Source organism: Denticeps clupeoides, chromosome 12 (assembly GCF_900700375.1).
Source record: "Denticeps clupeoides chromosome 12, fDenClu1.1, whole genome shotgun sequence".
Lineage (NCBI taxonomy): Eukaryota > Metazoa > Chordata > Actinopteri > Clupeiformes > Denticipitidae > Denticeps > Denticeps clupeoides.
The window spans coordinates 20984867-21000028 of record NC_041718.1 but is presented as its reverse complement, the minus strand read 5'-3'; the positions used below and the strand labels follow the sequence as shown (position 1 = coordinate 21000028).

The window sequence follows — 15162 nt, the reverse complement described above, 5'->3', positions numbered from 1 at the left end:
TGGTTTACTCTGGTTATGACTGGATGGTTTGTTTACTCTGGTTATGAGTGGATGGTTTACTCTGGCTAGGGTGCAAATAGTTTGTTTACTCTGGTTATGAGTGGATGGTTTACTCTGGTTAGGGTGTAAATAGTTGGTTTACTCTGGTTATGACTGGATGGTTTACTCTGGTTAGGGTGTAAATAGTTGGTTTACTCTGGTTATGAGTGGATGGTTTACTCTGGTTATTAGTGTAAATAGTTGGTTTACTCTGGTTATGACTGGATGGTTTGTTTACTCTGGTTATGAGTGGATGGTTTACTCTGGTTAGGGTGTAAATAGTTGGTTTACTCTGGTTAGGGTGTAAATAGTTGGTTTACTCTGGTTATGACTGGATGGTTTACTGTTGATCAGACGTATGCAGGTTCGACTGCGCCCCCTGGCGGCGCGGTGTCGCGTAGCTCGGGAGGGACTTGTGGGATGCTGGCGGAATGTGAGGCGGAGACTCCGGGGACGGTCCAGGTGTTGGGACGCGGCAGGCGGCTCCGCCGTAAGAACACATCAGCGTTAACCGAGCGACCCGTCCAGCGGAGCCTCCGTCGCCGCTGCTCTGTGAAGGTGGAAGAATGAAAGTTGGGAGCGGGCTGCCGCTCCTGCTGCTGCTGGCCGCTGCGTGTGGGTCCGCGGCGGCCGAGGACGGCCAGGAGGAGCTGGAGGAGCTGCTGCTGGAAACCCTGGTCAGTTTCTCTTCCGCTCCTGTCCCGCCACGTCGTGTCCACGTCTGGTCCCGAACCCGCGTCTCACCGACGTTCGTCGCTTGTTCCTTCGTTTATAGGTGAAGCCGGAGTCCTGCGCCGTGGCGTCCCAGATGGGGGACACGCTGCAGATCCACTACACGGTGAGACCAAAAAACAACACGTCAGCATTCGAGTTGGGCAAAGAAACGCAAGCGCACAGAACTACTTTACTTTACTACTTTAATCTGTTCACATTGGTGTATGAGACTCGCTTTAAAAGACCGCACAGACGTTACAAAAAGGGCAACAAAGTAAAAAATATATAGATTTAAAAAATGAACAAACAGATATGGAGGTGCAGTGCAACTCAGACTTTGTAAACGCCATTCTGAATCCAACTGGAAACTAGGGGGTAGGACAGCCAGTGGTGTGGGGACACAGCAGAGTTGGGACAGCCAGCGGTGTAGAGACGCTGGTGTGGGGACAGCCAGCAGTGTTGGGACAGTCAGTGGTGTAGGGACACAGCAGTGTTGGGGCAGTCAGTGGTGTGGGGACAGCCAGTGGTGTAGGGAAACAGCAGAGTGGGGACAGCCAGCGGTGTAGGGACACAGCAGTGTGGGGACAGTCAGTGGTGTAGAGACAGTGGTTTGGGGACAGCCAGCAGTGTAGGGACAGCCAGCGGTGTAGAGACACTGGTGTGGGGACAGTCAGCAGTGTTGGGACAGTCAGCAGTGTGGGGACAGCCAGTGGTGTAGGGACACAGCAGCGTGGGGGCAGCCAGCGGTGTAGGGACACAGCAGTGTTAAGACAGCCAGGAGTGTGGGGACACAGAAATGTGAGGACAAGGCAGCACACCTTGCCTTGGTCAGGTGACAGCTTGCAGGACTAGATCTTGTGTAAACAGTTAAAGGTCCAGACAGAACTGAACAACCTGTTACAATATTGATAGATCAGTATTGATGTATTGATCAGAGGCGGAAGTCTGACCCTCCCGCCACGTTTATCTATAGTTTCGTATGTACCTCGAAAGTATCTTTCCTTAAACTGGTCTAACCAGCTACTCAAAATCACCACGTCCACAGCAGACAAGGGTTACTTTCACTTTCTCCAGACCATCCCGTACATGCCGAGTGTGTGCGTGTACTCACACTCGCCTCCTGCTGTGTGTGTGAGCAGGGACGGTTGATGGATGGGAAGGTGATCGACTCGTCTCTGTCGCGGGACCCCCTTGTGGTGGAGTTGGGGAAGAGGACGGTTATTGCAGGTGTGAGTGCATCCAGGAGGATGCAGCTGCATGTTTTAGATTCATTTCCCATTTATGAGACTGGCCTTCCTCCCCTACAGGGCTGGAACAGAGCCTGATAGGAGTGTGTGAAGGGTACGTTAATTACTATGTTTTTTTTATTAATCTCCACCCATCAACACAGCGACTTTCTTTCTGTGAGAAATGTTTTACATGCTTCAGAAACGGAAACTGATTTCACACCCTGATTTACCCCTCAGGCAAAAAATCAAGGCCACCATTCCAGCACACCTGGCTTATGGGAAAAGGGGGTATCCTCCAACCATCCCAGGTAACCATGTCAACCTGGGAACCTACAATGTCACGTCATACACATGTTCTGTATTTACGGAAATAACCAGATAGAAGATGAACTTTAATGACAGCCAGCGAAGTGGGGACACAGCTGGATTTTACACACACACTGACAGACTGGCTGAAAACCAGGTACAGGGGTAGGAGAGCTAGCATTGTGGGGACAGCCAACGAAGTGGGGACACAGCTGGATTTTACACACACACTGACAGACTGGCTGGAAACCAGGTACAGGGGTTGGAGAGCTAGCGTTATGGGGACAGTCAGCGAAGTGCGGACACAGTTGGATTTTACACACAATGACAGACTGGCTGGAAACCAGGTACGTTGTGGGGACAGCCAGCTGGATTTTACACACACAATGACAGACTGGCTGAAAACCAGGTACAGGGGTAGGAGAGCTAGCGTTATGGGGACAGTCAGCGAAGTGCGGACACAGTTGGATTTTACACACACAATGACAGACTGACTGAAAACCAGGTACAGGGGTAGGAGAGCTAGCGTTATGGGGACAGTCAACGAAGTGGGGACACAGCTGGATTTTACGCACACACTGACAGACTGGCTGGAAACCAGGTACAGGGGTAGGAGAGCTAGCATTATGGGGACAGTCAGCGAAGTGGGGACACAGCTGGATTTTACACACACACTGACAGACTGGCTGGAAACCAGGTACAGGGGTTGGAGAGCTAGCGTTGTGGGGACAGTCAGCGAAGTGCGGACACAGTTGGATTTTACACACACAATGACAGACTGACTGAAAACCAGGTACAGGGGTAGGAGAGCTAGCGTTATGGGGACAGTCAACGAAGTGGGGACACAGCTGGATTTTACACACACACTGACAGACTGGCTGGAAACCAGGTACAGGGGTAGGAGAGCTAGCATTGTGGGGACAGCCAACGAAGTGGGGACACAGCTGGATTTTACACACACACTGACAGACTGGCTGGAAACCAGGTACAGGGGTAGGAGAGCTAGCATTGTGGGGACAGCCAACGAAGTGGGGACACAGCTGGATTTTACACACACACTGACAGACTGGCTGGAAATCAGGTACAGGGGTTGGAGAGCTAGCGTTGTGGGGACAGCCAACGAAGTGGGGACACAGCTGGATTTTACACACATACTGACAGACTGGCTGGAAACCAGGTACAGGGGTAGGAGAGCTAGCATTGTGGGGACAGCCAACGAAGTGGGGACACAGCTGGATTTTACACACACACTGACAGACTGGCTGGAAACCAGGTACAGGGGTTGGAGAGCTAGCGTTGTGGGGACAGCCAACGAAGTGGGGACACAGCTGGATTTTACACACACACTGACAGACTGGCTGGAAACCAGGTACAGGGGTAGGAGAGCTAGCGTTGTGGGGACAGCCAGCAAAGTGGGGACACAGCTGCACACTGACAGACTGGCTGTACTGGGCTGCTCTGTGCCACCAGGTGACGCAGCGCTGGAGTTCGAGGTGGAGGTTCTGTCCGTGAGTCAGCAGACGCCCTGGCAGAAGCTGGTGAGCGATGTCTTCCCACTGGTGTGCCTGGCCCTGGTGCCGACCCTGCTGGGGCTGGTGGGGCTCTACCTGTACAACAAAGCCAACACTCAGCGGCCGGGCAAGAAAAAATCCAAGGACAAGAAGAACAAAAAGAAATGAGATCAGTATTGAAATAATAAAAAAAAAGAAAACAGACGGTTTGGTGTCTTTGGTTTAAGGGAATGTTTATTTTATTCATCATCTCCTCATAGCCACAAATCAACAAAATCCACAACAAAAGCTGCCAATAAACGTGCTGCTGTTAAAGTGCCTGCTGCAGCACATGTCTGGCCTCTATGACGGTGTGTCGCCTGCCGGCGTCGCCGCCGGCCTGAGCGGACAGGGCGGGCCTGGACACCACCAGCAGCTGGTCGCAGCGCCGAAGCGCCTCGTCGCTGACGGAGATGCCGTCCAGGTAGCGGCGCAGCAGCAGGCGCAGCTGCTGGTTCTCCTGCGTCAGCTGGGACTTCTCCAGCTCCAGACACGCCCGCTCCAGGGCAACCTTGCTGTGGCGCTCCCAGAAACGCCCCAGGTCCGGGTACTCCGCCGTGGCCTGGGGAGGAAGGTGTCCAAATCAGCACAGACCGGGCATGGTGGCGTTTTCTCCAGACCGACACTGGGCGTGGTCCTCGTGCACGAGATACCTTGGCCAGTTCCGCCACCTCGCGCTCCGAGGCGGAGGTCTGCTCCGGAGTCAGCGAGCTTTCGTAGAACGGCAGCACCTTCTCCTGCTCCGTCTCCAGCTTACGACAGACCTCAGACAGACGCAGCAGACGCTCCCCCTGGTGTTGGAGGGACACGATTAATGCAATTAGTGCTGTGCGATTCCTGACTCACCACGATCCATTAAATATTGAAGCGAATCCTTTGAGTCCTAACAACACCATATCTATATTATTACGTAATTATAATCGAATATTATCATTAAGTGAAGTGAACTGCCTTTAACCGTCACCCTTGGTGAGCAGTGGGCACCATGACAGGCGCCCGGGGAGCAGTGTGTGGGGACGGTGCTTTGCTCAGTGGCACCTTGGCAGCTCGGGACTCGACTCGAGGCCACCACTGCCCAATCGATTACTAATATAAAAGTTGGATAACTCAAGAGTTTATCTGAATCGCTCAGAGACAGTGCATCCGGCGGCTCCTGTGGTCGACAGGTAACCGAATCGGAATCTCTCAGAGATCCAGGTTAGCGCTTCTATCCCGAGGGAGTGCATCCAGCAGCTGAATCTGAATCGCTAAAATGAGCTAGTTTAATCTGATTCATTCTCACCACGAGGCGATTTACTTTCTTTTAAAAGACGATTCAAATGCTTCAATTGACTCAGTTGACTCAATATCAACTGACTCAAGCGACTCACACAGAGGGAACCGGATCCTGAAACAGATTACATCTCTATGGAGGCCGTCCTGGACACACACACACACACACACGCACACACACCTAGACACAATTCACCTAGTGCACATGCCTTTAAACGGAAACCGGAGAACCTGGAGGAAACCTGCGCCAACACAGGGAGAGCATGTAAACTCCGAGATTTACGAGATGTGACCGTAAATGTCCAGGTGTCCATTATTGTCATATCTCATAGCTCAGGTTCCTGAGAGAGAACGTTCCGGAACAAACCTGTGCCACGACGCCCTGCAGCTTCTTCTCCGCAGCGTTGCCGAGGGAGACGAGGCCGGCCAACTGGGCTCTCTGTGCAGCTCGTGCCGGGCCGACCTGCATGCTGGGCCGCGAGGCCTGGGTGGCGACCTGCTCGCGGGTGGCGCGGAGCTCCTTCAGCTCGCCGTCGGCCTCCTTCTGTGCGGAAGTGACGCGAGAGCGGAACGCGGCGATGGCGTCCTGCGTTCCGATTGGAGGAACCTTCAGCGCCTTCGATTCGGAACATGCACTGTGTACGTGATGAAAGTGTCACCGGGCCTGCTCTCACCTGAATGCTCTGCAGGCGTCTCGTCTGCCTCTCGATCTCCAGGCCGCTCTGGTGCGCGCGGCGGCGCAGCGTCTCGTAGGTGAGGAGACGGTCCCCGGTGGCCTCGTGGTAACTGGCCTTGGCCTCCTGCATTTGCTTCCACAGGTCCTCCATCTTGGCCTCCATCTGGACGTGGAGGGCTTCCCTGTCCTCGAGGTTCTGCCACAGAGTCGCGGAAATGAGGTGAAAGTGAAGTGACTGTCACTTGTGATACACAGCAGCACAGCACACGGTGCACACAGTGAAATTTATCCTCTGCATTGGCGGATTGGGATTCGAACCAGCAACCTTCTGATCACGGGGCCGGTTCCTTATACTGTAGGCCACCACAACAACTTCAACTTCCCCAACTGTACCTTGTTTTCGACCTCATCCCAGGAGCTCTGGTACTCCAGCTCGAGCTCGCTGTAGATGTCCTCATAACGCAGATCGGTCAACGCAGTCGCGGCCTCCAGAAAATCACAGTCGCGCCGGTGCTCAGCGATCAGCCGTTTCCTGCGGAGATCAAGCCGAGCCGCGTGAACGTTCGCCTGGTTTATAAGGGCGTCTGGGGGGGGGGGGGGGGGGGGGGGTGACCCACCTCTCCTCGTCGCGCTCGGAGATGACTTCCTTCACACTGGAGCTCCACCGCAGGTCCAGGGCTACCATCCTGACCTTCTGCAGCTCCAGCAGCCGGTCCACAACGTCCAGGTGGGCGTGTGTACCTCGAGCTTCTTGTCGCTGTGCCTCGTTTAGGTCGCTCGCCAGCGCCTGGAGGGAGCGTGGCGCATAAATAACCCGAAGGCGTGGTTTGTGCCGCGGGTTTGGACTGCTGTACCTGGATAACGCTGTCCTTGCGGTCGAGGACCCGCTCGAACGTCTGACTGAGGATCTCGATGTCGCGGCGCAGCTCTGCAGCTCGGGACTCTCTGAGAATCCCGCGCCACTGCTCCGTCAGCTTGTTCTGATTCAGCCGACTGTTCCTCTCCTCCTTCTGAAGTTTGTCCTGCAAAGCGTCCGCCTTCAGTTGGACTCAACATCTCCTGCTTATCATTAACAGCAGTCTGGTTTTAACCCTCATTTTTCTCGTTACGTCCACTGAGATATATTTTATACATACATGGGTGGTAGTGGCCTAGTAGCCTGGAAGACCCAGGTTCAAACCCCACTTACTACCATTGTGTCCCTGAGCAAGACACTTAACCCTGAGTGTCTCCAGGGGGGGACTGTCCCTGTAACTACTGAATGGATAAAGGCGTCTGGTAAATGCAGTAAATGTAAAATGTAAATGTAGGGCCAATTAAAGTTGTTTGTGATGAAAACTGACCTTGAGGAACAGGTTGAGCATGTCTTCCTTTTTCTTCTCCATCTCCTCCTCGGCCCGGGCCTTCTGCTGCATGTAGAGGAGCCACTCCTCCTCATTCATGGCGGCCTGCTTCCCTCCTCCTCCTCCTCCTCCTCCTGCTCCTCTCTTGCCCCCTTTCTTCGGCATGTTTCAGATGCTGCCCTATAATTATATTTCCAATAAGACCTTTTCTTTTTTTAGACGCATGAATCCGTAATGATGGCCTGTTGTGAACAGCGACCTGCGGTACGGGCACTGACCTGGGATGTTGGACGCTGCGTGAAGGAAACGTTGCTGTTGGAGTGTTTGTGTGTGCGTTACCTGGCAACAGCGTGTCACCGGGACCCACGTCAGCAGCCAAGATCCGAGAGAAGGAGCTCGACTCGGATGTTCTGTGTGTTTGAACGATGAGTTACTGTGGAGCTGAATGTTCATGTGAACATTTTGAAAATAATCATTATCGTGCATCATGATGCATATGTGTGTGTTTTCTCAAGAAAATACACGTCTCAGTATAAAACATTCTTAATTTGAGGAAACATTATTATTGGTCTGGTTGGAACCTTGCGAATATTAGACTTTATTGTTGGAACGTCTCCTGATGCATTATGGGATGGACCGTATTACCGTTCGGCGGGCAGAACACATTTCTTCCGCCAAAAGTAGTTCCGCTTTAAACCGTCGCTAAGCAGGCATTTCGCAATAAAATTGCTAGAACTTCATGACCACATGAAGAACACTGTGTGACACATAATTACTCACACGTAGGCGTATGAGTACCAAGTCGCGCTTTTGTATATTTCTGTCGGCGGAGGAGCACCATGAGTATTTCCGCGCTGCGGCTTCCGGCCCTCTTTCCTCCAGCCTCCGAAGCAACATGGTGAGTTCGCGGCGGAGCGCCGGCCACCGCGCCTCCTAAAACACGCTTTTAACGCGCTCAGTCGCCGCTGGGCTGCCGCGCCCGGCTGCGCTGCGCGTCAGGACGCGTTCCAGCCGCGGACGAGCCCACGACGTCGGCTTTTTTTAACGAGACTCATGCCGAGGCGCGGCGGCCATGCGGCCGGGGCCGTCACGTTAGCCCGCCATGCTAGCTGGGCCCTCCGCCGCCGGGATCACACTGATCCCGGAGGAAGTTGCTTATCTAACGGGGACGCGTACATTAAATAATGTCCAAGTGACGTCTGGTGAGACTGATCTGATTTATTTACTTCCGCAGACCAAGAAGAGAAGGAACAACGGCCGCGCCAAGAAAGGCCGCGGACACGTCCAGCCCATACGATGCACGAACTGTGCCCGCTGCGTGCCCAAGGACAAGGCCATCAAGAAGTTCGTGATCAGGAACATCGTGGAGGCGGCCGCCGTGCGGGACATCTCCGAGGCCAGCGTGTTCGACTGTGAGTTCAGGGCCCCGCCTTGCTGCCATCGTGTCCCTGAGCACGACACTTAACCATGATTGTCCCCGTCACTACTGGTTTATAAGGGCGTCTGGTAACAAAAATCACTTTGTAAAGGTTGATCAAATTGATACAGGATTAAAATACAGCATGACGTTCTTGAAAGTGATGTGATTGTCATTGTGAGGCACAACACGCGTGAAAAGTGTCCTCTGTATTTAACAATCACCCTTGGTGAGCAGTGGGCACCATGACAGGCGCCCGGGGAGCAGTGTGTGGGGACGGGACCTCCATCAAGGGGACCCCGGTGGCACCTTGGCGGATCGGGATTTGAACCGGCAACCTTATGATTACGTCATAGGCTTTCATTTAGTGTGCAAAATAGTCCAGAGGCTCTTGGTGTAATAGTTTTTTTTAAATCACGGACTGAAGTTATATCAGGCCACTCAGAAGTAACATCACATCGAAACGCAAATTGACCTGTTAAATGTGAAATTATGAATCTATTTAAATTTGTTTTTGGGCGGAGATGTTTGTGTTTTAACCCAGTTTTCTTTCTCTGCAGCCTATGTTCTGCCCAAGCTCTACGTGAAGCTGCACTACTGTGTCAGCTGTGCCATCCACAGTAAAGTGGTGAGGAACCGCTCTCGGGAGGCTCGCAAGGACCGAACCCCACCGCCGCGTTTCAGGCCAACTGTGAGTGCTTCTCTTGTTTTCATTCTTCTAAAGAGTCGTTACATGGCATGGATGCTTAAGCTATAAAATCCTTTGTGGTTTAATATAAGGTACAATTATTTTATTGTCAAATTTATTAATTTTTTCTTTTTTGTATTTACAGGGTGGTCCACCACGAGCCCCTCCAAAGCCCATGTGAAACTTTTCCCATTTATGTACGTTTGTGTACAAATAAAATGGAATAAAATCACAATTTGTGTGTGTTTTTCTTGGTGCAAATCAAATCGTTTGCGATGTCTATATGTATCTTACTCGCATGAAATCCTCCACAAACAGATTATTAGGACGTGCGACCTGGTTATTATGAGTAATTAAACCAATGTCGTGGTAAAGGGCCCGTCGTCGTTCCTCCTGGCCGGCAGGGGGCGCTCTGCTCTCCGCCCTCTACCCGCGAGTCTCGTCTTCCGGCCCGGGTCTCGGAGCGACTCGGCGGCGGCGTAGCAGCAGCAGCAGCGCGGCGTTTCGGGAAGGACGATCCGAGGGTGAACGCGGGGGGCATCGTGCAGGTAGGAGCCGCTCTCTCCGGCTTTCCGCGTCCGCGCTGGAAGAACCGCGGCGGCTCGGTCTCCTCGGCGCCGTCGGGACGTTTTCTGCGTTCTCGCCAGCTAACTTCTGCCTGAAAACTTGCTCGACTCGAGACGCCGCGGTCGGCGGGCGGGCTACCGAGCCGGGGCGCCGTCCCGCGGCCTTTGGCGAGGGTTCGGGCGGCTGTGAGCGGCGACGGCCGAGCGGACGGTTGTTCGCCCCGCTAGCCGGCCAGCTAGCCGCCTAGCCGCAGCCCGGTGACGTCATCAACACGGGACCTCTGGACGAGCGAAAGTCGAAACTGCGCTTTACAAGACGCTTCTAATCGGCGTTTTAATCGGTTTTTCGTGGACGTTTAACGAGGCCGCACCCTCATTTACTGGGTCCGGCTGCCGTGGTGCTTTTACCCCCCACCCCCTGCAAACAGGATTAGGAGAAGACCGATGAACCGACGACGCGAAGCGTCCGGTAATTTTGCTTCGCCCATTTCTCGTCTCCTGGACTTCTCTTCCCTCCTGCGAATTTCCGATCGATCGGTTGCGGCTCGGACAAGTGCGCACAGACTGTTCCGCGCCGATCGGTGTTACCGCGGTATATCGTCGTACCGCCTGCGTATCGTCGCGGTGTCCGTATCGTCAAAACGATATCGTTTTTTTTTTTTTTTTGAAATAAAAAAGGAACACTCGTGCGATAGATTTAAAATATATCAGGCCGAATTATGAAGTGCGTTTATTCTGCGCCGTGAAGCAGCTTTATTTTACCGAAACGGCCGGAGGGTTTCGCACCATATTAGGACCGGCGTGATCCCCCCCCCATCTCGTGCACGATGTTTCTGTACTGTGATGTTTTATCCATGGGATCTCTCTCTTCTTCCTCCCTGGTGGCCCACGGACCCGCGAAGACCCTAAAACCTAGTTGAGAGAAATGACAAGCCATAGGCAGTCAGTGTCGAGCGTTAAGGTTAAAGAGGACGTTAGTGCCATGTCCCGCAGAAGAAGCCGAAGTGGAACCCCGCCCAACCACGGCACCAACAGCAATCACCCCTACCACCTGGAGCGCCGCATTTTTGTGGGGAATTTGCCGACCACTCTGATGGACAAGAAGGAGTTGGAGGATCTGTTCAGTCCGTATGGGAAGATAAATGGTTAGTAATGACGAAAGGCCGGACGACAAAAGCCAAGCTCACATTCAGGCCTAACACATGAAACACATGCATTCAGTCAGTGTCCCCTCGCGAACGCATCTTCCTTTTTGCAGCGTTGTCCATGTTTCGTGGGTACGGATTTGTGCAGTTTGAGCGGGTGGAAGAGGCTGAGGCTGCAAAGGCGGGACAGAGCGGTCGGTTATATAAAGGTTATAGACTAGGTAAGCTCTGCGGCGTCAGAAGGGAAGAATTCCACTGATCCAGAATGTTCTTTTTTTATTTTCATTTAAAAAAATTTTTTTTTTTTTTTTTGTCTTTTGTCCGGCGCCCCAGAACATTTAACATTTATGGTGTTTCGTGATGTATGTTGTTCTCTACAAAAAAAACTCAACGCTGGGGTGCAACTAAAACTGAAAAAGATGTCTAAACAATAAAAATGCATTTCTTTTCGACCTGTTGTAACATGACTCTGTTCTCAATTCTGAATTGTGTTTTCTAAATTGTATGGAATTTGCAAAAATGCATTTTATTTCTTTCTTTTTGTCCCCATTGGGGAGAAATAATTTGGTTTTTATTGCTTGAGATCCGCTTGAGAGCACCGGATGGCCTGAATGTGCGTGGAGTGAAAAGAAAAATCGCTGAATAATCCCCTTTATTTCCATGTTGAACGTTTGGATTGGTTTATTTACAGATATAAATATGGCAGCGGAGAGACGACAGAATAAATCTCAGTCCCGGCCGAGCCCTCCACGAAGGTAAAGTAATGCTGAAAAGGTGGACATGAAGACATGGCGACATTTGAACGCGTCTGGTAACGTCTTTTATTCCCCCCCCCCCATTTTCGTGGCGCGCGTGCATATTTTTTATTTTTATTTCCCGCATTTTTGACAGGAACCAGATTTTTTTTTCCTTTTTAAAAATAAAAAAAAAAATGCTCTACTTCCAGATTAGCTTGGTGAAATAAAGGTTAAAGGTCAAGTCTTATTTTTGATTGTGTCTTTGTCTCTGTTGAAATTCATTTTAAAGCGTCGGTCGTTTCATAAAAGCCTCTCGGCATGAACACTTTAACACAAGAAGACGATAAAATTATCCCAACAATAAAAAAAAAAAAAAAAAGATAAGTGGGCGTGGTCTTATTTTTGCGTGGGGGAGGGGCGTAACTCAACTTGGAGCGTTAAGAGTCGCCGCTATCAAATCTGTCGTAATCTACAAATTAAAATGGTGAATTTAGAGATACGCGGATTCGTCGTCGTTGCCGCGCTCGGGTTCGTGCGCTCGCGAGTTCGGACGAAGAACCTCCGCGGCGTCTCCTCTCCGATCGTCGCTGCAGAAGACGCCCGCGCGTTTGGCAGAGTTGGAAGAGTTGTGTTCTCATCACCTTCATCCTCGCCGGCCGGTTGATTCCACCAGATGTAGCGTTTCAGAGTGAAGAGCTGTGATCGATACTGTGTGGGAGGGGCTTGTCTGATGCCGCCGTCTGTCCCTTCAGGACCCCGTACGGCGGATATGGGGAGTCCCGGGACGGCCGTCCCCGCTCCCGCTCCCCTGTGCGGAGCCGGGAGTCCCGGGACCACAGGGAGCCGGGACGCGAGCCGAGGCCCGGCCCCGGCCCCGCCCGCGATCACGACCCTCGAGATCCCGCCAGCGAACGGTACCGTGGCTCCGAGGGACGGGAGAAAGACAGAGGCGACCCCTCGTACAGGTGAGTCTAGAACCTTTCTTTAGTCTAGAACCCCCGTTCCCGCCCCCGACCACAGCTGTGCTCCTCCCTCTCTCCGACCGTCCAGAAACGAGGGCTACGATCGGTACTACCGCATGGAGGATTACTACCGCAAGAAAGAGCCGTACCGGGAGCCGTACCGGGAGGCCTGGAGCGGCCGGAGGGAATCGGAAGGTGGGTTCCGTCCCGGAGTCGGGCGCGGCGTGCCCGGAGAGCGGGGGGTTAATCTGCGGTTTCCCCCCCAGACGAGCGGGCGAGCGAGGGCGAGCGGCGGCGGAACGAGCTGTACAGGCAGTACTACGAGGAGCTGCAGCGGCGCTACGATTCCGAGCGGCCCGTCGACTGCTCCGTCATCGTCGTCAACAAGCAGCAGAAGTAGGTGGTCAGGTTACGCAGACAGGAAGTACAACCATGTGATGTGGGGGTCACCTGTGGGGTCGAGGTGGATTTGTTTTCCCTAACGTCCACCCTCCCGTTTGTAGGGAATACGCCGAGACGGTGGGGAGGAAGGTCCGGGACGTGGGCATGGTGGTTGACCTCATCTTCCTCAACACGGAGGTCTCCCTGACACAAGCGCTGGAGGACGTGAGTCGGGCGCGCACCCCTTTCGCCATCATCATTACCCAGCAGCACCAGGTGCATCGCTCCTGCACCGTCAACATCCTGTTTGGAACGCCGCAAGGTAATATTAGAAAAGCCCCACCTACTACCATCGTGTCCCTGTCACTACTGGACAAGAAGTGTGAACTGTAGAATGTCGTCCCCCCCGCCGCCAGAACACAGGAACATGCCCATGCAGGACGCCATGGTCCTGGTGGCCCAGAACTACAACATCTACAAGGTGGAGCACCGCGACAAGGAGCGGGAGGAGATCGCCAGGAAGGCGGCCAAGATGGCGGACGACGTGCTGATGAGGGAGCTGGACCGCGAGCCGCACCCCGCGTCTCTGCTGTCCACCATCACGCTCCTGTCCGAGGGCAGGTCTGTTCCGCTCGTGTCCCGCCGCGTCCGTTCTGCTCGCGCGTTGACCTCTGGAATCCTTCCCAGGTTTTTGACTCCGGAGGAGCTGGACCGGCTCATCGAGTACCTGAGGGACAAGCGAGGACGCTTCCTCCAGGGCGGCGGGGACCTGCACGCAGGTAAACGTCTTGTCCAGTCACTCAGACCATATTCTTTAGAGATTGTGACGTCAACTGACACGCCCCCTGTACAGGAGATGTTGATTTGTGTCACATTGTCACATCTGTGTCCCACAGGGTCCCACACTGCAGCAGCGCCAGTCACTCATGAAGCTCCTGCCCAGCCTGTGTCTGCGATGGCCCACCAGCCGGCCCTTTCAGCCCCGCCCTCTGCTACCCTGGCTCCGCCCTCCAACCACCAGCAAGAGCTCCAGGCCAAAATCCTGAGTCTGTTCAACAGCGGCGTGGGAGCCACGGCGTCGGTGTCCAGCACCCTCCTGACGCCCCAGCCGCAGAGTTACGGCGGCGCCATGGGGGTCCAGCCGAGTCCAGTCCCGCTCTCCACCCCCGCGGTTCCCAAAATGGTCCAGTCCGTTTCACCGACGGTAATCGGCGCTCGGCCGGCCATGGCGCCCGCCGCCCCCCTGGGCTACGGCGCCCCCGCCAGCCGCATGGCGGTCCCGCAAGGCGTGCCCCGCCCACTGGTGCCCGGCACGGGCATCAACTTTGACAACCCGAGCGTGCAGAAAGCTCTGGACACCCTCATTCAGAGCGGACCCTCCATCAACCACCTGGTGAATTCGGGAAGCCTGGGCGCGGCCGGGCCACGCCCGAGCCAGGCGATGGGCCAGGCCCAGCCCATGTCTCACTACGCCCGCCCTTACTGAGGCCGCTCATTCCGGTTGTCAGAAGTGGACGACTGTGCGACTTTTTTTATTTTTTAACCCGACGTCCTGTGGTGATGAATAATAATTTGGAGTGCATGTCTGAACAAGGTTTTGAGTTGCTTTCCATCTTGAATCGAGGTGTCATTCAGCCGTCATTTTGTACAATTCTGTGATTTTTTTTTTTTTTTTTGTTCTTTTCTGTACAGAATTCTGACTTCATGCACCGGCCCTCTACTACTTCTGTTTTATCATTTACTAGTTCACGATAATATTATTTGTAATGATGACTTGTACACAGAAACTAATAAAATGGTATTAGTTTATTGCATTTTGTGCTGACAAATCTATAAAATGGAACGGGAATCTGCCAGAAGCCATAGAGATAAGAAGCATTTGGAATGCAAGATTGATCTACAGTTTTTCTTTCTTTTATGTACCATGAAACACAATAGGAGGATACATATTCATTCGAAATATTGAACTTACACCGACACAAAAGAAACACCTCAATACTAATTTGCACTATTTACAGGTGTTGCCTGCCCCGCCCTCTGCTCCCCTCCCCATTGAACAGAAGGGACGGCGTCCCCGGCTACTCGCCGCTGTCAGAAAATAATTCTAATTTGCAAAAACAGATAGCTGCCAATTGAA

General features: G+C 53.1%; 4 protein-coding genes across 7 annotated transcripts; 3 read left to right on the top strand and 1 right to left on the bottom strand.

Moving 5' to 3' along the window:
* Window positions 1-30: 30 nt before the first annotated feature.
* Window positions 31-4001, top strand: fkbp11 (FKBP prolyl isomerase 11). The gene is made up of 6 exons (XM_028998596.1): window positions 31-716; window positions 815-877; window positions 1893-1980; window positions 2061-2094; window positions 2220-2290; window positions 3759-4001. The coding sequence occupies exons 1-6, from the start codon at window positions 606-608 to the stop codon at window positions 3965-3967; spliced, it is 576 nt and encodes a 191-aa protein (XP_028854429.1). The 5' UTR covers window positions 31-605; the 3' UTR covers window positions 3968-4001.
* Window positions 4002-4066: 65 nt separating this feature from the next.
* On the bottom strand, window positions 4067-7840 carry drc2 (dynein regulatory complex subunit 2). The gene is made up of 9 exons (XM_028998927.1): window positions 7408-7840; window positions 7130-7309; window positions 6641-6808; window positions 6404-6573; window positions 6180-6318; window positions 5785-5982; window positions 5478-5696; window positions 4492-4629; window positions 4067-4400 (listed from the first exon to the last, which is right to left on the bottom strand). The coding sequence occupies exons 2-9, from the start codon at window positions 7292-7294 to the stop codon at window positions 4110-4112; spliced, it is 1488 nt and encodes a 495-aa protein (XP_028854760.1). The 5' UTR covers window positions 7295-7309; window positions 7408-7840; the 3' UTR covers window positions 4067-4109.
* A 43-nt stretch (window positions 7841-7883) lies between these two features.
* LOC114800985 (40S ribosomal protein S26) lies at window positions 7884-9466 on the top strand. Its single transcript, XM_028998928.1, has 4 exons — window positions 7884-8027; window positions 8364-8541; window positions 9107-9237; window positions 9380-9466. Exons 1-4 carry the CDS (start codon window positions 7920-7922, stop codon window positions 9413-9415), a joined length of 453 nt encoding a protein of 150 aa, XP_028854761.1. The 5' UTR covers window positions 7884-7919; the 3' UTR covers window positions 9416-9466.
* A 210-nt stretch (window positions 9467-9676) lies between these two features.
* ncoa5 (nuclear receptor coactivator 5) lies at window positions 9677-14839 on the top strand. 4 transcript variants are annotated; one of them, XM_028998924.1, is made up of 11 exons: window positions 9694-9782; window positions 10703-10945; window positions 11059-11166; window positions 11637-11700; window positions 12435-12647; window positions 12733-12839; window positions 12911-13040; window positions 13148-13347; window positions 13442-13646; window positions 13713-13804; window positions 13922-14839. In XM_028998924.1, exons 2-11 carry the CDS (start codon window positions 10726-10728, stop codon window positions 14509-14511), a joined length of 1929 nt encoding a protein of 642 aa, XP_028854757.1. In that variant the 5' UTR covers window positions 9694-9782; window positions 10703-10725; the 3' UTR covers window positions 14512-14839. The 4 variants fall into 4 exon arrangements, with proteins under 4 accessions (XP_028854759.1, XP_028854756.1, XP_028854758.1 ...); XM_028998923.1 differs by having other exon boundaries at window positions 9693-10945; XM_028998926.1 differs by lacking the exons at window positions 10703-10945; window positions 11059-11166 and having other exon boundaries at window positions 9677-9782.
* The last annotated feature ends 323 nt before the right edge of the window (window positions 14840-15162 follow it).